The sequence below is a fragment of the Sceloporus occidentalis genome, unplaced genomic scaffold, assembly GCF_023333645.1.
Source record: "Sceloporus occidentalis isolate IW3139 unplaced genomic scaffold, rSceOcc1.0.p SCAF_181, whole genome shotgun sequence".
Classification (NCBI taxonomy): Eukaryota; Metazoa; Chordata; class Lepidosauria; order Squamata; family Phrynosomatidae; genus Sceloporus; species Sceloporus occidentalis.
This window is the reverse complement of record NW_028317161.1, coordinates 1,717,555-1,739,952: the sequence shown is the minus strand read 5'-3', so window position 1 is coordinate 1,739,952 and position 22,398 is coordinate 1,717,555. Positions and strand designations below refer to the sequence as shown.

The window sequence follows — 22,398 nt, the reverse complement described above, 5'->3', positions numbered from 1 at the left end:
ACGCTAAGCATTTATCTCATGCGAGGAATGCAGTCACAGAGGGTTTTTTTGGGATAACATCGCAGAGCAAGGTCTCTTTGGTAAATAATCTACATTTTTTTTTTACCAAATTAAATGTATATAAAAATAGTATAAAAAAAAAAAAGAAAAAAATATAGAAATTATATGGCACCAAGTTACGCGGAGACCTCTTGTAGTACATACAATCAAAGAGTAGAATCTCTAGAATCGACAGATGAACAGTGCCACATAACAAACACAGAACTCAAATACAGATAAGAACCATTCTGCCCATTTTTTTCCTGATGTAAAACCTCAAAATCATTAATCAGTCCTATATCAGTTACTACTCTATATAAACTGCTTGAAGCATAAAGAAATAAAAGCGCTCTAAGCGATCTTATATCAAAGGCTGAGCAGTTGTGTGTCGTATAGATATTTGAATCGCTCTTCGTTCCGGAAGGACTCGTTTCCCAGTCGGATGTATTTGGAGGTTGCACGCCGGCTCTCTTCCTGAACTCTTTCTCGTAGCTTTTCACGGCGGTCTGTATAGCGGTGCTGTGTGCGGCTTACCGGGACTGACTGCTTTACGGTGCTGCTGCTGTTTTTTTTTTTGTTTTGATGGCGGGTAACTTCTGGCAAAGCTCTCATTAGTAAGTCGATACTTTTACCTTTCCTATGCGTACCCTGTAGCTCCGATCCGTTTGTTTACAGTCTCATCAGGTCACTGTGTTGTCTAACAAATATATATATATATATATATATATATATATGTGAGGGGCATAGGGCAGCGATATCTTTAATAGATTATTTTAAAGGGGGAGAGCCATGAAACATATTGTCTCAGATTATATAATGCATTGCTGTGTGCGGTAATGTAGGTTTAATCTCATTTTGTTCCAATAAACGTCCTTTATACAATATCCAGATGTGCCATTATTGTTAGTCATGTGACTTCCCTGGGTTCCTCTAAAGACTTACATTAGCCCGTATCCAACTTGGTCACTAAGATCGAGCCATTCTATTGTTTACCATAGGCAGAGGCAGGGTGTTTGTCTAGTAGATTGCGCTAAGATAACTAAAACAAAAAAAAAACAAAGCGTGTTATTTGCGAAAACATTTATTTTTGATCTGATGCTAGTAATAAAACCCAAGTTGGTGGGAGTACCCATTTAAATATCAGGAATTGAGAATATTAGAAGAAAGGAGCGACTTTCCTCAACTGAGATTTTATAATATAGAAGGAAATCTGAAAATCCCTCACTAGGGGCCCAAGTTTTGGTGTGGAGCGCAGATTGAACCATGTTTTCGGCATCTGTTGACTATGAAGATTCGTGGCACTTGAAAAATCAAATAAAACATATTTATATTGGTGCAAGTTCAGTTAAATATTACCTGCCTGTGAATGGACATATCTGGTTTTTAATACCCAGTTGCTAATAATACTTTGGGTGAACAGATGGTCCCTTTCACTGAAGATGCATCAAGTAGATTGTAAACTCTTTGAGCAGGGCCCTCCTCACCTGCTGTCTCTAAGTCAAATTGTTATGTTATATACTAGTTATGTCCTTACTACCCATTGTACAGCACTATGGAAATTGATGGCGCTATAGAAAACAATACATAATAATTATAATATAGTAGGGCAACATTGATTTGCTGTAACCTAATCTTGAAAATAGACATATTTTTCACCCTGATTAATGCCGGGAACCTACTGATCCCAAAATGGAAAGCAATGATAAATTGGGGAATGTGTGTAAAGGGGGTTGTCATGCAGAGTATGAGAAGTAGTTTTATTACCATAGCAACCAATGGGAAAAGTCCCTGTTAATTGTATCATTCCATTGATTGCTATGGGAATAAGTTTAAAAATATACCACAATCACTTTTTTTATTTTTTTTTTACACATAACTCCAGCTGTGCTTTGTACAATTTGTTTATAGAAGTGCTTGTCCACAGTTTTTTGTTCTATATATTACAGTAGTTGACAGATCCTTTTGTACAATTAATGCTTAGTAACTTTACAGACATATAGAAGAGTTACAAAGGTGGTAGATCAGAATAATTTGTGTTTTTGTTTTTGGTTTTTTTGGTTTTTTTTTAAATATATTGAAAATATAAAACTATATTGAAATACAAACATATCGGGATGTTGGAACATTCATGGAAACCAATTGAATGTAATTGGCCATTGCCTACTATTTTGAATGTATGTATGAATATGGTCAGATGTTTCTATGGTTGGCAATGGTCTCATCTTCAGTTCTTGTAGGAGGAAAGTGAAATGATGCTATTACTAGAGTTTTCCAAGCAGTCATGCCGTTTATTTTGATCAGTTATATACAGTAAAGCATTAAAACGGTATTCTTCCTTTTGCAGTTTACAATGGATTTTGGATAAACAAGATCTTCTAAAAGAACGTCAAAAGGACTTGAAATTCCTAACCGAAGAAGAATATTGGAAATTGCAGATTTTTTTTACAAATGGTAATATGTTGCATCCGTTATCAAAGTATATTTTGAGCTAAAATGTTTTTTACCTACTAGCGTGTTGCTTTAGAGTGCCTCCAGAATGCCTTATTAGTGGTATTTTAATACTTCTATACACCAAAGAACACATTTGCTGCAAAATATTTGATCGCTGCGTTTATATGGTATTGTAGGGCCTATAATGGTTTCCTTTAGTGCATGTTGGGCTGTTTTCAGCACATTATTCCCCACACTTCCTTTTTTTCCTCACTGTTTGACAAGAAATTCTTGGCAGCGAAATGTCAGTAGGTTTCAGCTTGAGTGGGAGCAGCCCAGCCAAATGTCCCAGTATTACAGTGGACGTTACTTGCTGTGGCTTTTAAAACTGACAGTAAACAAAAATATTAAAAGTATGTATGTTACATAAGGCTTTGGCAACGAATACAAATCTCCTCTCTCCTGCGTCTGGTTTTACAAATCATGCAGCATGTTAGAGGTATACAATGCCGTTTAACTGCAGCAAGTCATAAAATAACATGCATGCTTTGATACATATCCTCGTTAGGGATGCACCAATATATCAGTGGCCGAAAAGTGCATTATCGGCAAAATAAAAAAACGCTGAAAATAAAAGTCCGCCGGGGAAGCAGGAACCCGTTCCTTCTTCCCCTGGGGGTGGGACAAGTTGTTTGCACAGAGTGCGAGCGACACAGAGGGAAGCAGCAGGGCCCCTGCAGAAGTCTGTGAGAGAGATCTGCAGTTCAGGTAAGGGGGTTGGGGTGGGGTGTATGAACACGTATGCGTGATTAAGGGAGTTAATGAGTATCTGTGAATGAATAAGTACATGAATAAATGAGTGTGTGTGTGAGATAGCATAGATGTGTAGGGGGGGGGGAATAGCATGGCATAAGGAGGCTGTAATCATACTCCTATTACGCCCGGGTTCCAACACAAGAATAACATTTTTTAATAGCAAAGCAGGACAATAGACTGTTGCCACACAATGCGTCATTGCTTGTAACTTTGTTTAATATAAATCTGCAATTAAATGTCTATATATTTTTTTTTCTTCTATTTTTAATATTTGATCCTAACTCAATACAACTTATGTTTGCACTCATATAACCCATTTTGTTTTGCAGTCATTCAAGCTTTAGGAGAACACCTTAAATTAAGACAACAAGTCATTGCCACTGCCACAGTTTACTTTAAACGATTTTATGCCAGGTGAGTTGGCTTTTTTTATATTCTAAACAATTGCCATCCATGTTGTGTAAGTTTGCGGAATGCTTACAAATTGAAGTCTAATTTGATAAGCTTGTGATAACCAATGACTGGGTTTCCTTTCCCGTCTATATAGAAGACTTGTAAACATGTTAACAGCTTCAGTTTTCCTCAATGTTAAGTTTTAAGGCAATTTTTTACAGTTGGACAAATTTGTGTAGAAAATACTAGCTAGACAGGCATATCTGGGAGACAGAAAGATGTACCGGCATCGCGACCAATAAAAATTGCAGGAAAAGGTAGAGGCCAGATATAAAAGTCTAGGAGCCATGCAATGAATAGGATTTCTTACTGCTCTTTTCAGACGTCCTTTAACCATTGATAAATGAGTGATTAGTTTGCCATAAATTTCCAATTTCATCAAGGCAATTTATAAATACTATACAAACCCAGGCCCTGAGTCCTTCCATGACCTCATTGCGCAAGCCTGACAGGCTTAACATGCGTTTGACTTGTCTCAAGAAATGCATTTGAAAATCTAGAAAGGGCGCTGATAGATAAGTGCAGCAGCAGTTTTTTTTCATAGAAACGGTGAAGAGCACTAATGGCACACAATTAATGTTTACCTTCACTTATCCATGGTAAATTAGTTTTACTATCCTGTTAGAATGAACACTTCACTTGGTTGGCCATGTTGTAACTTGTCCATGTTTTTCTTCTCTTTAGGTATTCATTAAAAAGTATAGATCCTGTTTTAATGGCACCAACCTGCGTGTTTTTGGCATCCAAAGTAGAGGTAAGCACAGCTCATCACATTAACAACTGGTTTCAAAATAAATGTAATAGTGCTTTGTGCAAAGTATAGGGGAACTTTTTTTGTGTTGGATGCATGTTTACGTTGAAGAAAGACAAAGGAGGTCCATGAGGCAAGTTCAATTAATACAAATATTTAGAATAAATGTTCACCTTGATCAGCATTGGTTTTAAGAATTTAACACAGATGTAATTTTGTCGTATACTAAGTTTCACATCTTCTTTCTAATAGGAATTTGGTGTTGTTTCAAACACACGATTAATTTCTGCTGCTACATCTGTATGTGAGTATTAAATCCTAAACATAATGATTAGAATATGCAGATGAGCTAATAATTTCACTGATTAACCGCCTCAAACTCGAGTGTTGTAGTAAAATGTCTTTGAATAGTGCCATCTCCCTAAAGAAAAGAAGAGCATACTGTGAAATATGTTGGCTATGTGTGTCTATATAATATATGTATATATAGTTTAGAAATTATTTACAATTTAACTATTGTCTATTGATACGTGAAGAATACGTAACTTTTTTTTTTTTCCTTTTCTTTATAGTAAAAACTAGGTTTTCTTATGCATTCCCAAAAGAGTTTCCTTATAGGATGAATCATGTAAGTGATAAAATTATTATTCATATCTTTTATTTATATGGCGCCAAGAATTTAAGGCGCTTACAATACATTTCTTCAAGGGCTATGACAAAACTAGAACTGATGGACAAACTGATACATTAGGTAGAGAGGGGCCCTGCTCACACTTGAATAAATATGCAATTTATTCTCGTGTATACTTTGTATGCTACACAAATTCTGTGTGAAAAGGAATCTATTTACAGGGCTGATATTTACCTTTGTTATATTCAGCAATTTACCATCAATCATTTTGTATTACCAGACTTATGATGTACACTTTAGTAGCTAGCTTGGAATTATTTAGCTTTGCAAAAACATGCAGTTGCTACATGGAGAGAAAATGTACAAATAAAGAGCTGTGCTTACAGGGACACTCCAGTCACCATAAACCATTCAATGCATACGATAGCTGTGCGGCTCCTTTAAATTTTCATGGTGCTCCTTTTGCAAATGTGGCTGAACGCATTTCCGCACATGCGATATATTCCCCTCCAGTCAGCTTCAGAGTTGGCTCGGCAAACATTTTAAAGTGCTCTTGTCATCAATAGGTGACTATTGTACTTATTTATGAGGATGAAAAGACCCGTACGAAGAACGGTGTAGGTAACTCGATACACTGTAGCGTTGGGGAGTAAATGCGTGGGCTAGTTATTTACCAATTTAAGCTTTGTTAGAACTTGGCTTACTAAATATCTTCTTGTATACAGTATATACAGTGTGATATAGTATCAGCTCTCTATCAATGCAGACCTTCTCGATGTATTGCAGGTAGTATAAAGTAAAGCCATATAAATCTCTGGTAAATCAGTAATTGTTTTCAACCCCCGTGGCTATGTCTTCAAGTTCTAATACTTGCTTTCTGACGGCAGGAGAGTCAGTTTGTCCAAAATCTGTATATGTTGCTGAGGTCTTGTAGTTTTATTTATACATTTGAAGGTAAAAGGCATAGTTTTCCTTTATAATAAACTACTCCTAATGTTCTTTCAACTTGTCAACAGTCACAATATTGACTTCCTTAGCATCGGGAAATGTCCTGTTGATGGCTTTATGCTTATATGTACTAATTTATTGTTCTTCATGGTTTGTTTGGCTCTTGCCAGCCAAGGTCATTTTCATGCTTCATCAGTCATCCTCACTCAGTTTCAACGCACTTAATTAGCCCTCTGAAAGTTGAGTGCCTTTTCCCTCTGCTACTTAATAGCAGTTGTCCAGCGAGTGCAATCTTCATGTAATCTATAACGGTGTCATTTAGCTGGATGCTTGCATAGCTGAGAATCCCAATACAAAAAACGGTCGGGCTCTTGACATCTAACTCTGCCAGATCCAGACACCCACACACTCGTGATTGCATCATGTAAACAAGAGTTATATGCTTTTTGCTTGTGTGGTCCTATCAATAACTTTAAGTAATACTATCTGGTCTCTCTAAATTGTGTTGTGGTGGAATACCAGATTTGTGGACGCTAAAGTGAGGAGTATCCCACCATTATCAGGAAACGGCAGCAATTAATCCTCTAATTGGCCTGTTGGTGACAAGCACCTGCCTAAAATGCTAAAAGCCACGCCTTATATGAACCTCCAGTATACATTAAATATAGTTGAAGCCTGTAGCCAGTCCTATTGTACCGCAATCCGCAATGTACGTGTTTATCTATCGCTCCTTATGTATTTTATTTTGTTACAATTTCCAATTACCCTCCTTGTTTGAGCTCTGTAATTATTCTAGAAAAGCGCTGTCATTGCTCTTATAGTTTATGTATACTGGAGCTACAGCCTAGTTTAGCTCAATAACTCTTAAACAGGGTAGTGCAATTGCATGCGTTTGGATTTTTGTTTCTTGCCTGAAATCCTGTGTAGGAAGTCAGTTGCGTTGGGTTATTTAATTGATGCGAGAAAAAGTGAAATTATTTTATTTCCCCTTTTTCTACTAAATTGCGGTAGATTTTTTTTATTACCGGTAATATCTGAATGGCTATTTTGCTACCAGTGCTGCGTTGGGGAAAATGTTTCCACCTACTGTTTATCATTCTTCTTATTTTGTAGATATTGGAATGCGAGTTTTATCTACTAGAATTAATGGTAGGTAACGGTTACAAGTATCCCTGTTGTATGACTCTTCTATTTACCGTATTGGCTCGAATATAGGCCGCACTTTCCCCTCCCCCTATATTTGGGGTCTAGCGCCCGACGCCCGGGACATGCAGTGCCGGGCAGGCAGCGGGGTTAGGATACACATCCCCTGCAGCAGTGCAGAGGACCTGCATCCTACTCTCCGATACGCTCAGTCAGCCTCCCCTGCCAGTACTTTGCACGGGAGGTTGTCTAAGCGCATCGTGCGGACGGTCACCGGCTGCTGAGGTTGTTTACACGTATTGCGTAGATGTCCCCCACCAGCCCCGCAAGACATGCAGGAGTCTGCTCTGGTAAGTCGGGGGGGGGGGGGGGCAGAGCGGCAGCATATCTCGGGGGGGGGCAGTGGCAGCATACCTCGGGGGGGGGAGGAGGAGGACAGTGGCAGCATATCTCGGGGGGGTGGCAGCTTATCTTGGGGGGGGAGACAGAGTGGCAGCATGTTTTTTTGGTGCTTTTTTAAAGAAAAAAACTTTTTTCTTTTAAAAAAGCACCAAACTTTTAGGGGGCGGCCTATATACGGGGGCGGCCCATATCCGAGCCAATACGGTATATTCTGGTACTTAATCAGGGACTTGGGTGTTAGAAAATGAAGTTGAGAGCCTGGAATACCTTATTCTCACCTTCTGTATAGTACCTTGCGTAGTATCTACCAAACAAAATGTACCAAAGATAGAACCAAGTTGCACCTGCAATTTATAGTCATTGACAAATATGACTCCACTTGCATATGCTATTTAGTTGTTATTAAATATATGCTTATAATATATATATTTCATAGCTCAATTTGAATAGTATAATGCTTCAATTGTATTTTCTTTTTCATGATAGTCTGCAGTCAAGATTTTATCAGCCCATCTATGAAGGGCATTGGGAAGGGAGAGCCAAAATTTAAATTGCCAAAAACTGTATGTATTTGGTGGTGTTAAAAATAAATAAATAAATAATAATTAAAAAAATATATATATATATACTTGAGGTACCAGTTTAAAAGGAAAACTATATTGCAGGAGTGGTAATCAGCATAGAATTTGGCCAGTCTATCAAAAAAAAAAAAAGGAGCATATTTTTGTACTCATAATATTTAACATTTTCTTCCGTTTCCAGGATTGTTGTTTAATAGTGTATCACCCATACAGACCCCTGCTCCAGTATGTACAAGACATGGGACAGGAGGACATGCTTCTTCCACTAGCATGGTAATTTGTTCCACTGTATGGTTTATTTTTGTTTTTCTTTCTCTCTTTATAAAGCAAAAATCATGACATGCAGGATATTACGCATAAAAACAAAAAGTGTTTATAAGACAGGTAAAAATGTCACCTCCTTGATAGCAACACACATTAAGAAGTGCCAAACCTAGTAAGCTTCTCCTGCAAGAAGAGCTTGGTTAGCCCTGTATGATCCATAGTAAAACAATGAGAGTTTTTGAAATCACCCCACTGATTGAGCTATGCATTATAAAAAGCAAGCTCAACTCCCATTGAAGAAGAAGCTGGCTCTTCGTATTTCATGGTGAAGTTGGAGAAAACTGCAATGTCTGCTAATTCTCTTTTTAGTGACCACATTAATAAACCAACAGTCTCACAATTTTGTTCCATTTTATCTCTTGGTAACCTTTTCTGCATAATTTAAAAAGTCTCTCAGACATGTCCCTGAGACTCCTAAAGAAGAATGGATATTAAAGCACTCAACCCTTTTCGGACTGGGGCTAAGGGTCGCTAAGGACCAGAGTTTCTGTTGCCATTTAAACCATATGTCTGTTAAACCATAATTCCCCTTTTTCTGTATTTGATGAACCCGTGCAAATTATACATAGTGTTTTTTTCAGGACAATTAGGATCTTTTAAAATCATAAAACACAGCTGGACAGTGGCCCCACATACATACACATCAGTATTTTACATATTTCTCTGTATCATACATTTATTAATAATACTGGCTTAAAGGGTTTGGAGGTAGTGATTTTATATATACAGACCTCAATCATACTGTAAAGGTGATGTCTGCCTCATTTTTATTCATACAGGAGAATAGTAAATGACACATACAGAACAGATCTTTCTCTGCTCTACCCTCCTTTTATGATTGCTCTAGGTAAGTACCTTTTATAGTTTAATTGGGTTAGATAATCCAGAGTATTTCAGTTTACAGGAGAAAAATACATAGGTCATAAACAGCTATGTGAAAAAGAAAGTACACCCTCTTGGAAATTCTATGGTTTTACATATCGGGACATTATAACAATCATCTGCTCCTTAGCAGGTGTAAAAATTAGGTAAATACAACAACATATGACATATTACACGTCTTTCCTTCTTTGAATTGTGTTAACACACACCTGAATACTCCAGACCAGTAAACTGCTAAAACTTTGGCCTTCATAAAGGTGGTCACGCTTGCTGATCGTCAATTAAGGGCATTTGATTAGCAGCACCTGTCTGCTACTTAGCATCTTAATTTCCTAAGGAAGCAGTAAGGGTATACTTGGCTTTTCCACTCATGGCTTCTCCATTTTGGCTTTATTTTTGTTGACAAACTCATGACATAGTGTAATATGTCACGTGTTATATTTACCTGATTTTTAGACCTGTTAAGAAACAGATGATTGTTATGTACCGATATGTAATACCATAGAATTCAGAGGGTGTACTTTGTTTTTTCATACAACTATACATTAAGTGCCTTTGTTAATGAACTACATATGTTTAGTTATAAAATGCCGTGTACGTATATGTGTTTATGATACAGATTGATTTTATTTATACCAGAGTATGTATAATGTGCTCCTGTAAATAGTTCGTTATTAAACGTCATTCATTTGTGTGAGCTACAATCCATAGACTGAGAACCAGCTTTTGACACCTGGTACCCAGAAAAATAGGACATGACTGCAGCCCATTTCATTGCTCTAAATCAATCTGCTCTGGTCACCTTCTCTTTTTGCAGCTTGTCTACATGTAGCATGTGTTGTTCAGCAGAAGGATGCTCGACAGTGGTTTGCTGAATTGTCAGTAGATATGGAAAAGGTATTCTCATTTGCTTACTTTGAAAGGGTGAATGAAAGCAGTCTAATGAATACCTGTTAGGTCTTTTTTTAAAGTATATTAAAGGAGCAGTCCGTTTTTGAGTGACATCCTCTGCAGAGCCACTTGGCCCCACTACTTACTGGTATGTCAGTTTGCCTAAAGCACAGCTCAATTTATTGACTGTAGGGCAATATTTGTTGTCTGATGTTGCTGTCCAGTTTCAAATACTTAATTTAAAAATGGCATATGTACATGCTTTTTTGGGAACATTCCAGTCACACAAAGTTCAGTTTTTTACGATGGGGATTCATAGATAAAGCGCTCTTCATTTTACTGCAGGATTGCAAGAATGGTCTCCTGTGTTTACTGCCTGGAGGCTGTTGAAATGTTCCTTATGTAAGCAGTAAAAGTGTTAGTGGTTGCTGGAGTTGATGTGTATTTACAAGGATTCATTCTATTCTGTTGTGTTCTCTCTTGCCAGATCTTAGAAATCATAAGAGTCATCTTGAAGCTTTATGAACAGTGGAAGAACTTTGATGAGAGGAAGGAAATGGCAGCTATCCTTAGTAAAATGCCAAAACCCAAGCCTCCACCTAACAGGTTAAGTACATTTAATGTATTTGGATTACTGGAAGTATGTACTGGTGCATGCAAATGTTTTACTGACCCCGAACAATACCTATAATGCTTTCTATGTTACATTTAGAGTGCGACGTGTGTAATTCAATAAAGCAGAATAGGCTTCTATGTCAAACCTCAGCCAATTTAGGCCATCTTTAGGAGCTACTAGGAACGTATAGGAAGACACTAGCAAGCTCCTTTGCTCTCAGTGAGATGCCTAGTTATGGTGATACTCTACTTTTTGTAAGAATCTGAAAATGTAAACCTGCTGTTGCCAACCTGGTCAGCGGAAAGCCTTTGACTATCAAGGACCTTTTTAAACTTTAATTTATCAGCTATGGAAAAAAATGCAGTAGGACTCAACATAATTGATGTAAGCATTGCAATTTTCCATTCCTCCAGTCTTAGGTGTTGAGTTGTACTGCAAGGAAAGAGAATAGGTGAATACCTTCAGACAAAATCTCGTCTCTAATTTTTACTTACGGAAGGGCAACCTCCCAAGTAACTAGGATAAATATTTATACACACACTTATATATACTCGCACCCTCTTGCCTGCCTCTTTCTCCATCCCTTCCTTACGTTCTCTGTCATCTCCCTGCTTCCCTCCCAATACCCCGTTCTTCCTCCTTAACAACCGTCCCTCACCTCTTTACCTTCTCAGGGGCTTCTTTTTCTCTGCTCATAATGCTTTCACCCCAGGGTCGCGTAACATTGCATTACATCACATTTTTTTATCCACACCCTTTATGAAATTTAGAGCGGCCCAGGGGGCAATTGCCAGCTCACCCCTAAGCCCTTTGTAATGAAGCACTGCACATCAGTCAGACTATTTCTAATAAAGCAAGCATAGCCTATATAACATGCATTTCTCTTATTTTCGGCAGTGAAGGAGACCAGGGACCAAATGGAAGCCAAAGTTCTGGTTACAGCCAATCTTGATATAATCCAAATATTCAATACCGGACCAAAGGAATCTGGAAATAGCCACATAACATGCTGGAGCTGTATCTATGACGTGGGATTCAGTAAACAAGATACAGATTTTCATCTCCAGAATTTGGAGTAAAACTTCACAGCAGCCTATTCGAATGTCAATAGAGTGATTTTGATGAACTTTGATTTTAAATTCGTAAGTCATAATTAAACAATATCGTATGCTTACTTGTATGGGTTTTGTGAAAATTTTGTTTTTTGTGCAAAGCTTCTGGTTATGATTCTGGAATTGGGTGAAACCGTATTGCCAATTGTTTCACAAATTGTGTCTGTTCAATGTGTTCTGTCAACACTAGGGAAAATTACCACATTTTCAATGCATGTTTTTGCTTCTTCAGTCCTATAAATATTCCTAACTCCTAGAACTTAACCTTTTTGAAGCATCTAAATTACTTACACTCCTCCTAGCGGTAATAGCACTTTTCATTATCAGAGTGCTTATTTTTCCAAAATCGTTCTAGTGCTCTAGATTTGACTATTCTGCTTGAGCCATAATAAAACCATTACATAGTGTCACGGCACAGCGTACAGAGGAGACTCCGTAGTCAGGTAGGACTGCAGGGATGGTCCAGAGAGCCGAGGTCAGGATACCGGAGAGCAGGAAAAACGAGGAGCAAGCCGAGGTCAGGATACCGGAGAGTAGGATAAACGAGGAGCAAGCCGAGGTCAGGATACCAGAGATCAGAATAGTCAAGCAAGCCGAGGTCAAATACAGGAATCAAGCAGAGGAACGCTATCTGGGTGCTAGCACAGGGCATAGACGACCATCAGAAGGCAAGGTCTTAGTGTACTGAAGTCTCTTAAGTAGGCACAGGAAGTTAGGCACTAATTGGAGATCTCCCGCCAAAATTTCAAAGTGCCGTTACGTCACTTCCTGCGCGGCCATCTTGTGGTTGGCGATTGCGTAATCGTCCTATATAAGCAGGTGCAGTTTCCTCGGGCGCCACTAGGTGGCGTGAAGAAGAACGCGTCCGGATACCAGAGCTGGACCTGTGAAGCTGCTGGGAACGCGACGTGGAAGAGGTAAGTTCCCCTTCCATCTGCAGCGGCTGTCTCCGCTGTGCAGAAGCGGGGGGTCTCCCCCTTCTCCGCGGCGGCTGCGCCTGCCCTGCAGAAGCGGGGGGTCTCCCCCTTCTCCGCGGCGGCTGCGCCTGCCCTGCAGAAGCGGGGGGTCTCCCCCTTCTCCGCGGCGGCTGCGCCTGCCCTGCAGAAGCGGGGGGTCTCCCCCTTCTCCGCGGCGACCGCGTCTTCTGTGCAGAAGTGGGGGGTCTCCCCCTTCTGCGCGGGGACCGAGGTTGCCGTGCGGGAGCAGGGGGTCTTCCCCTACCTCGCGGCGGCTGCCGCTGCCGTTCAGAAGCGGGGGGTCTCCCTCTTCTTCGCGGCAGCTGCGGCTGCCGGACCGAAGCGGAGGGTCTCCCCCTGCCTCGCGGTGGTTGCTGTTGCCGGCCGGGGGACCCAGCGGATCTCCCTGTCGGTAGCGTGACACAGAGGAATTTATTTTGGATTGGGGAGATGGTTGCCAAATATAGTCTACATAAATTATGTTACGGATTACCGTATAACTATTCTCAATGGCCACTACATATGAACGTTTTCAGTTTCAATTTATAAATCCCTTGCACCAAAGGCCCCTATATTCTGAAGTTCTATCCTTTGACTTTATACTGCATAGTACAAAGTTGAAAAGCTACTAGAAATTTCCAGATGGTAAACGGCATTGCAAGTGCTATGTATGTAAAGTGTAAATATCTGAATTACAATTTCCAGATGGCTTTGCACGAGATTCCACCCATTATGTGCACGCACGTAAAATGTCTGTAGGAATACAAAAGTGTTATTTATGTTGTAGAAGTCTTCGGTTCACCCATTTGGAGCAGCCCACTGCTTTTGTGTTCTTTAGAAAATGTAAATCTGTTTTACTTTAGAAAGTAAAAGGTGTGACAGTTGGCCCTGTGGAAGCTGGATTATAAAGGTCACAATGGTGCTCTTGACTTTACCACAATTTAGCATTAACACTGTACTTGGTTTTATATTAAAATAAAGCATTACATAAAATGTTTCTTGTGGAAGGCCTTTTTATATGGCTACTTGCATATCTGAAATTACATAGCCAGATATCTATTGTTTGTTTTTACTCTTCCTCTTCTCTCTCCACCCAATACTATCTGGCAGCCCCTTCTCACACACACAACACTATCCCACAGACCCTTGTCAGCATGCAGTTTCTTCGTCATACTGAGCCTGGCATACACGAGAGATTCAAACAGTGCACTTTGCTTTAAACCCATTAAACGCAACTGACCATTTCCATACTTCCAGGCTTTTATATAAAACGTTTGGCATTTCATAAGTTATATTTTGAATTTGGTCTACCACAAAAACTAAACTAGTAATGATGAAAAGCTGGATTGATTCACAGCTATGTTTATGGACCCCTTCAGCATCAATCATGTAGACAAAATTCTTGGTTTTTTTTTTTTAGTTTTTTTTTTATTAATTTGGGGAAAAAAAACGTTGCCTGCAGTGTACAAATACAGGTTTGTTTTGATAGTAATGCATGTCTTCTGAAGTGTTAACCACCATTGTTGTCCTGCTAGCCCAACCTTGTTTACAGGTCCTCTCCTACGTCTATCTGCCAGCACAGTTTGCTTGATACTTAACTGGTGGGAAAAGTTTTACAGAATGCATAAAACATACAAAGGACAGGAAACCATTGTGTTTATCATAGCATCACTTCAATATGTGATTTCTCTTATGCCTTACACTGGTCCTCAACACAAACTTCATGCGGCTTTTTAAAGCTTACACAATGTTCTACATAAATCTTGGTCACAAACAGGAAATCATAACCGGCAAAGCACAATCCGACTTTGCTTTCTTTGGGTTTGCAGTAGTTCTTAAACTGTCATAAGAACGATCAGTTTGAAAAATATCTAATAAATACACATTACTTTTTTATGGGTTGCTCATGCCTTTTCCAGTCCTCAAAGCCACCTCCATAATTATGGATGCTGAAAAGACAGGGGAGAAAAAGAATGATTTGTTAAGTATGCATGAAAAAAATTAAAAGGTTCTGCATGGCTAAAAGTAACTTTTTAGAATTAGAATCTTTATTTTAATACCCAAACCATTCCCACAAATTCTGTAATCATGTATTTTTTCCTGTCATCCAGTGGCAGTACAAGTGGGTAGTAATCTTACTCGGGACAAGTAGAACCTAAAAGTGAATAAACAGTTAAAATATCTGAAGCCCCTCCTCCTTACCCATAAAAACCGGCACCTCTCCAAAGATGGCAGTTTTTCTCTTGTCCCTTTCAGGGACGGAAGGTAGAATCTTCAGTTCCGGACGATGCTGGTGAGGCGCACGGGTTGCTGCCTGGGGGTTCCTCTTCCTCCGATTGCTCCCCGGGTGGTGAGCAGAGAGAGGCTTTTCCTTCCGTAGCGGTTCGCGTTACGGAAGATGACTGTTATGCATCCTTTTGTATTGTGATGCGGGAGCATGCGCATTACGGTGGAACGCACGCCCGGGTGTCGTTGCGTTCCACTGAAGATCCGATCGCGCTACTGAGCATGCGCGAATCTGATCTTCCGGAGGGCGGCATTTTTGAATGCTATAAAAGGCGCTTTTTCCTGTCTGACTGCAGGAGCATTGCCAGTACAGGATTACCGTGTCACCAGCCCCCCCACACGGTTCAGAGGAGTTTAGGGTAAGATTTTATTTATCTTGGCTCTATACTTTCTCTGCCCTCATATAAAAAAAAAAAAAAAAAAAAAAAAAATTTTTTTTTTAACCTCTGTTTCCTTTTATCAGATGTCTAGTCCGGTTCCTATAGAAATTCCGGAGAAAGATAAAAGGCCACCGGCTCCCAGAAAAGCTACTTCTAAATCCAAGCATGTGGCTTGTTCAGAGTGTGCTACTCCTCTCCCGGATGGTTGTCGTAAGAAAATGTGTAATTCATGCTCGGCGGAACAACTTGCTACTGAAAAGCAAAAAGATTTGCATTCCTTCCTGGGTTGGTTCCAGGAGAATTTGGCCCAGACCTTTGAAGCTTTTCAACTTTCTGCTGCTCATTCCCAGGAGAAAAGGAAGGAAAGTTCGCATAAACGCAAGAGGTCCAGATCATCATCTAGATCAGACCTTTCCTCCGGTGAAATCTCTCACTCATCTCTTTCTACTTCAAGTAATAGTTCAGAAGATGAGGTTTTTTTCCCTCCTCAGGAGCTTCGTAAGCTTTTTAAGGAGGTTTCGCGTCTGTTACTAGAGGAGGATTCAGAGAAGGTTAAAGGTTTTCCGGTTCTTCCGAAATTAACAGAACTTATGGAAAGAGAATGGAAGCACCCAGGTAAAAGAGCCTTTATTTCAAAACAGTTCAGACAACTGTTTAAACTTCAAGGGGAAGACACATGGGATGATCCCCCTAAAGTGGACTTCCAAATTGCACAACTTTCCAAAAAGACGACCATTCCAATTGGAGGGGTGTCAGGTCTTAAAGACCCCATGGATAGAAGGGCAGAAACTTCGTGCAGGCGCATATTTCAAGCTGCAGGTTCGCAGTGTAAGGCAACGGTGGCCAGCGCAGCGGTGGCTAGAGCCCAGAATATTTGGATTCACGCCTTGGGAGAATGTCTCTCCGATGACTCAGATTCTGAGATTTCCAGACTCCTTAACAGGTTAAAGCTCTCCAATAGTTTTTTGTTGGATTCATCTCATGAATCTCTTAAATTATCGGCCAGAACTATGGGATTGTCCTCAGTGGCACGAAGAGCCCTGTGGTTACGATCCTGGACAGCGGATTCGGCATCCAAGGCCTCTTTATGTGATTTACCTTTTGAGAGGAAAACGTTTTCCATCAGGACAAGGTCGTGTTGCATTTGAAACCCTCGTTTCTTCCAAAGGTCATCTCCAGGGCGAGTATCAATCAACCATTGGTTCTTCCCTCGTTTTTTCCGTCTCCTTCCTCCCCGGAAGAATGTAAATGGCACTCCTTGGATGTTAAAAGGGCTTTGGACATATATCTCAAGCGTACTTCATCCTTCCGCACCACCGACCACCTTTTTGTCAATTTTTTGGGTCATTCTGCTGGTAAGGCGGCTTCAAAGGCTACCATTTCTCGATGGCTTGTTGACACCATTCGTATGGCCTACCAGGCCAAGGGCGAGTTGCTTCAATGTCACGTTAGGGCTCACTCCACTAGAGCCATGTCTGTTTCTTGGGCTGAAAAGGCTTCGGCTTCTCCTGAAGAGATCTGCAAGGCGGCTTCCTGGTCCTCGTTCAATACGTTTATACAACATTACCGGCTAGACGTCTTTTCCTCCTCTGCGGCGGATTTCGGGCGCAAGGTGCTTCGAGCTGTTGTCTCCTAGGCATTTTTCCCCCCCTTCTCCGGGATCTTGTTACATCCCACTTGTACTGCCACTGGATGACAGGGAAAAACGGAAATTTTTTACTTACCGTAAATTCCTTTTTCCTTAGTCCAGTGGCAGTACAGATTTCCCTCCCTTCGTTGAGAATAAACTTTACTTTGCATCCATTTCTGTGTGTCTTGTTACTAACTGCCATCTTTGGAGAGGTGCCGGTTTTTATGGGTAAGGAGGAGGGGCTTCGGATATTTTAACTGTTTATTCACTTTTAGGTTCTACTTGTCCCGAGTAAGATTACTACCCACTTGTACTGCCACTGGACTAAGGAAAAAGGAATTTACGGTAAGTAAAAAATTTCCGTTTTTTAATGCTACTAACACTTAGCTGTAGCACAGTTAAACTCAACTTGTTGATTGCATTCCTACTAAAATCAATGAGGTCAGTTTTCATATTGAGCTGAACGCAGCTCCCAAGTTGATTGCATTTTGAGTTATATGGGCATTCGGCTTACATACTTGCTAGTGGCAGCTGCTGTTTAGCTCCAGATCGTGGAAGATAATGCATGTTGAAATTCACTGGATTCCATGGACAATGGACTCCAATTTACATTACAGAATGGATTGAATGGCACGTTTAATAGTACTAATGTAAACATGACAGCTTGTCAAACAACCCCAATCGTGTATTTATATATTTATAGCATTTGATATGAACCAGCCACCTCAAAGAAAATATATTCGGTATTACTAAATGACCAAGCAAGGATAGCCACGATGGCATCTCTTTAATAAACTATGCTAAATAACTTACCTACTAAATCCTAAAGAGCTTGCTACACCTAAGGCCCGTTCACTTCGAATCCCAGCTAGACATGAAAATACCAGTTTACTGGATTTATCTGGAATATTCTTCTGATATTTTTCTTGAAATTCATTTGGGCTCATTTGCAATGCAGCTGTTAGATCACCAACTAAAACAAAAATAGAAAATAAAAAATGTGTCATGTGCAGCAGCAATTAGACATAGCATATGTATGTTCCCGTACATGTTTACTCCCTCATGATTGGCATACATATAAGCTACAAAAGGCCTACACAATTTTTTTTGTTTAGAATTACCTACACCATATGGACAAAAGTATTGGGACACCTGGCCATTACAGGGAAGGTTTTCCACAAGATTTGAGTTTTTTGTGGGAATTTTCACTCATTCATCAGCATTTGTGAGGTCAGGCACAGATGTTGAATGAGAAAGCCAGAGTGTTCCAGTTCATCCCAAAGGTGTTCGAACGGGTTGAGGTCAGGGCTCTGCACACCAGTCAAGTTCTTCCACACCAAACTCATCCAACCATGTCTTTCTTGTTTTGTGCACTGGGGCACAGTCGTGGTGGAACAGGAAAGAGCCTTTCTTAAACTGTCCCTGCGTAGTCCAAAATGTCTTGTATGCGGAATTATTTCGATTTACCTTCAATGGAAGTAAAAGGCCTAGCCCAACCACCAAAAACAGCCCCATACCATTATCCCTCCTCCACCAAACTTTACAGTCGGCACAATGCAGTCAAGGAGGTAATGTTCTCCCGATATCCTCCAAATCCAGACTCGTCAATCTGACAATTGCGATCCCTCACTCTACAGAACACGTTTCCGCTACTCTAGAGCCCAGTGGTGCATACTTTACACCACACGATCCAACGTTTGAAAACCCATTCCCTGAAGCTCCTGTTGCACAGTTTTTGTGCTGAGATTAATGCCAGTGTAAGTTTGGAATTCTTCAGCTATGGAATCAATAGAGTTTTAGCCATGCGCCTACGTGATCTTCCGCTTTGTGGCTGAGTTGCCGCCGTTCCTAAACACTTCCACTCCAATAATACCGCTTACCATTGAGGGATGAAAGTACCACACTTGAATTCAGTGAGCTCTTCAGAATGAATGTTTGTAAATCCAGATTGCATGGCTAGGTGCTTGATGGCTATTTATTAATATCAAAAAAAAATATGGTCTTTTGTTCTACCACTAGGCATCAGATACAGAAAAACGGTCCTGTACCATAGAACAGACACGGAAAACATTTTTACATGATTAATGCCCTTCATGCACAATAGCATGACATAGCTTGAGTCCCCATAAACAGAATTCATGTCTAGCACTTACGTGGAATGTTTATCGAACCCTTTATAATGCCATATTCTTTCACTTCCCATGGTTCCCGTACATCTATGAGCACAACGCTCTCGTCTGCCAACAGATCTTTCAGTTCTTCATAGTTGATGGTTTTTCCTAGACTGGTAGAAAGACCACGTGCTACATACCAGTTTGAACAAAGACCTGAAAACACAAGTTCCAAGTTTAATGATCAATGAAGATAAAAAAAAAAAAATGCATATTACTTGTCAAAGTACTTAAAAGCATTTATATTTGGTGAGGCTGTTTAGGAGTAGGCAGATATGTTCACACCCGAACACCTTGTACCACCTTTTACTCTTCTTGTCCTCTGTAGTTGTTTAACCACTTCTTTACTGAGGGTGTTTTGCACCCCAAAACCCGAGGCATTGTCAGCATTTTTACACTTTCTTTAACCATGATTCTTATTTTTAATATTTCATGCACCCACACATTATATATTGTTTTTTTCACGGACGCCCTTAGTATAAATACATTAAAATAATGAAAATATTTGTATAATTGATAATCATATTTACTAAGATAATGGCCCCCAGACCAGTTCAGTTGACTAAAATACCACAATATATATAAAGGCAAGTGTCTCATTTCGGACCATTTAGCAGCCTATCTTCCTCATTCCTCCACTCAGGGATGAGGGGGTGTCAAAGGGCTCTACCCTCTTGCAGAATTTCACCGGGAGACCAGAATAATAAAGACAGATTCGCGTAGAATGAAAAACATTTCCGCATCATGCTTTTTTGGATCTTTTTGCGTTTTCTGGCCTCTCAGTGCACTTTCCACAAAAGGACGGAGCCACAGGGGCAGCCTCTCCCCCATTCTGAAATTGTTTAGCTACATTCTTTAGCCTCCCTTAAAGGGATAATCAGTAAAAGATTATAGAAGGAGCAGCCGAACCACCGGCTAGACACAAATTCGTCATGGCATCAATAGTAAATACATTTGAAGTAAATGTTCATAATAAAAACTGAAAATGTTTTAGCCTAATCCTAGAAAACATAAGCAACCATATAATAAAACACAATACCCTAAAACAATAAAGTATGCAAAATATGCACTTATTTACTTAAAATAAGACTTTACAATGCATCACAAAATATCTTAACCAGAACTGATAATTACGTGGAAAATATTGAATGGGTAACGTGAAATAGTTGCTAGCCCATTGGTGAATTCAGGCCTAGCTTCGCATGACCTTCACATGACTTAGGGGTAGTGACTCCCAACATAATTTACTCGTGAGTTATACAAATTTAAATGTGTGGTGTCTGTGGTTTTAATACTTACGTCATCAGAACAGGACACGAACCCTAGATACATATACAGGGGAGTATAGATGGGCGTGATATAGTTGCTAGGGCTATAGTGCCTATGCGCTCCTCACCATGTTTGCAGGTCCTGGGCCCCAGACAGGTACATCTGATGGTGGCTCCTAACCCTGAGTGTAAGCTTCTCCTGAGGCCAAGGGGGGCCTGCTGAACAATCAGAAACCTCACAGACACACACAGGCGGTTCAATAACGCAGACATTCTGCAGCTCACTTTACTTCTTCTTCCTCCTGCAGGATGTAAACAACCCGGAAATGTCTGGAACGCAACAACCTCCTCCCTCATCTACTTTACTCAGGTGGAGTAAAGTAGATGACAAAGTGGCCTTTGTCGATTGTCTTCTATTGTTAGTATAGTCAAGTTTTACACAATGCATAATTAGAATGTAATAAAAAAACGCAGATATGCATCCTGCATTTGTTTGATTATATACACAATATAAAATATAGTATATATATTATATAATAAAAGCTGTCTATCCATGTAATGCTGAACAGTTACTGCCGAGCACGACGGAAAACCAGCCAAAGACATGTTTACAGGGAACGACGGCTAAAAATAGCCACAAACTTTAACGCGTTGAAACCTGCAGGCTTCCGTAGTTGTGTGCGCTACAGCACTAGTCGGTTTCAATCCGGAACACGTGGGCCCTAGAGATGTACATTACGTTACGTGAAGTTTGAAGGGGGTCGTGCTGTGTGCGGTAGCGGGCGAAGGAGACAGTGATAGGCTGTGATGGCCGTGCACCTTAACTAGATCGCTAGGTAAGGGGAAACATAATCCAGCCTACGTGATTTGTGTTATTGCGTTTATCATGCTATTGCAATGCCGCGTCTCGGAGAGGACGACCATCCTTTGGCACTCTGTGTTGTGGACTACGAGTCCCATGATGCTCAGCTACTTATGTGGCGTGATTCAAGGTTGACTGTGCTTGGATTGAGGTAGATGATCAGCTGTCATTGAGGGGAATATGTAATAACAGTACTGCTTTTCCTGTGCACAGCTTCCATCATACACATGCAGTCTGAAATGCAGAGCATGATATGTGTGCTGTGGTATGCTCCCTTCCCAAGGGAATGACAGTTCATCTTGTACCTGTCAAATAATAAGCCAGATGTATATGAGAGACAACACCCTACACTAATAGACTTGTGGAACTGTCTTAAATAAAAATAGCCAAGATAAGAATACATCTGCTTAATTCTTGCATAAACATTTTGTTTAGTAATATTGATTGGCAAACTAAGAATACAATACTAAGAATGTGCTTTTATCTATTGCTTTTTGGCAAAAGATCAAGTGTAGGACCTGAGAAAAGGAAATGGTCATTTGGCCTTAAAGGGACATTCCAGCCATCATATGTGTTTAATAAATATGATATCTGTGTGGTCATTTTCAAGGCGTCCCTTTTGTAAATGCACTGGGGGCTTCTCCAGCATTTGCCCCTTTCGTAGCTGCTTCCTGTGCGGGACATGTGCTATCCTTACCTTCTAGCTGCGGGCTGAGGTCTGTCAAGGCCGCTGTGCACATGCGGGGAAAGCACTTCCATTGATTCCCTGCCACTGATTCGCTGTTTCAAGCAGCAAATCAGTAGCAAGAAGTAGGGATTTACCGTA

The 22,398-nt window shown here is 40.2% G+C and overlaps 2 protein-coding genes across 2 annotated transcripts; one reads left to right on the top strand and one right to left on the bottom strand.

Moving 5' to 3' along the window:
- Positions 1–621: 621 nt before the first annotated feature.
- LOC149278780 (cyclin-C-like) lies at positions 622–11,859 on the top strand. Its single transcript, XM_089501748.1, has 12 exons — positions 622–653; positions 2,384–2,490; positions 3,615–3,699; positions 4,423–4,492; positions 4,742–4,793; positions 5,062–5,117; positions 7,182–7,217; positions 8,376–8,467; positions 9,298–9,365; positions 10,218–10,297; positions 10,779–10,897; positions 11,805–11,859. The coding sequence occupies exons 1-12, from the start codon at positions 622–624 to the stop codon at positions 11,857–11,859; spliced, it is 852 nt and encodes a 283-aa protein (XP_089357874.1).
- Positions 11,860–14,860: 3,001 nt separating this feature from the next.
- LOC149278779 (thiosulfate sulfurtransferase/rhodanese-like domain-containing protein 3) lies at positions 14,861–22,312 on the bottom strand. Its single transcript, XM_089501769.1, has 4 exons — positions 22,270–22,312; positions 19,425–19,598; positions 18,085–18,244; positions 14,861–14,924 (listed from the first exon to the last, which is right to left on the bottom strand). The coding sequence occupies exons 1-4, from the start codon at positions 22,310–22,312 to the stop codon at positions 14,861–14,863; spliced, it is 441 nt and encodes a 146-aa protein (XP_089357895.1).
- Positions 22,313–22,398: the final 86 nt, after the last annotated feature.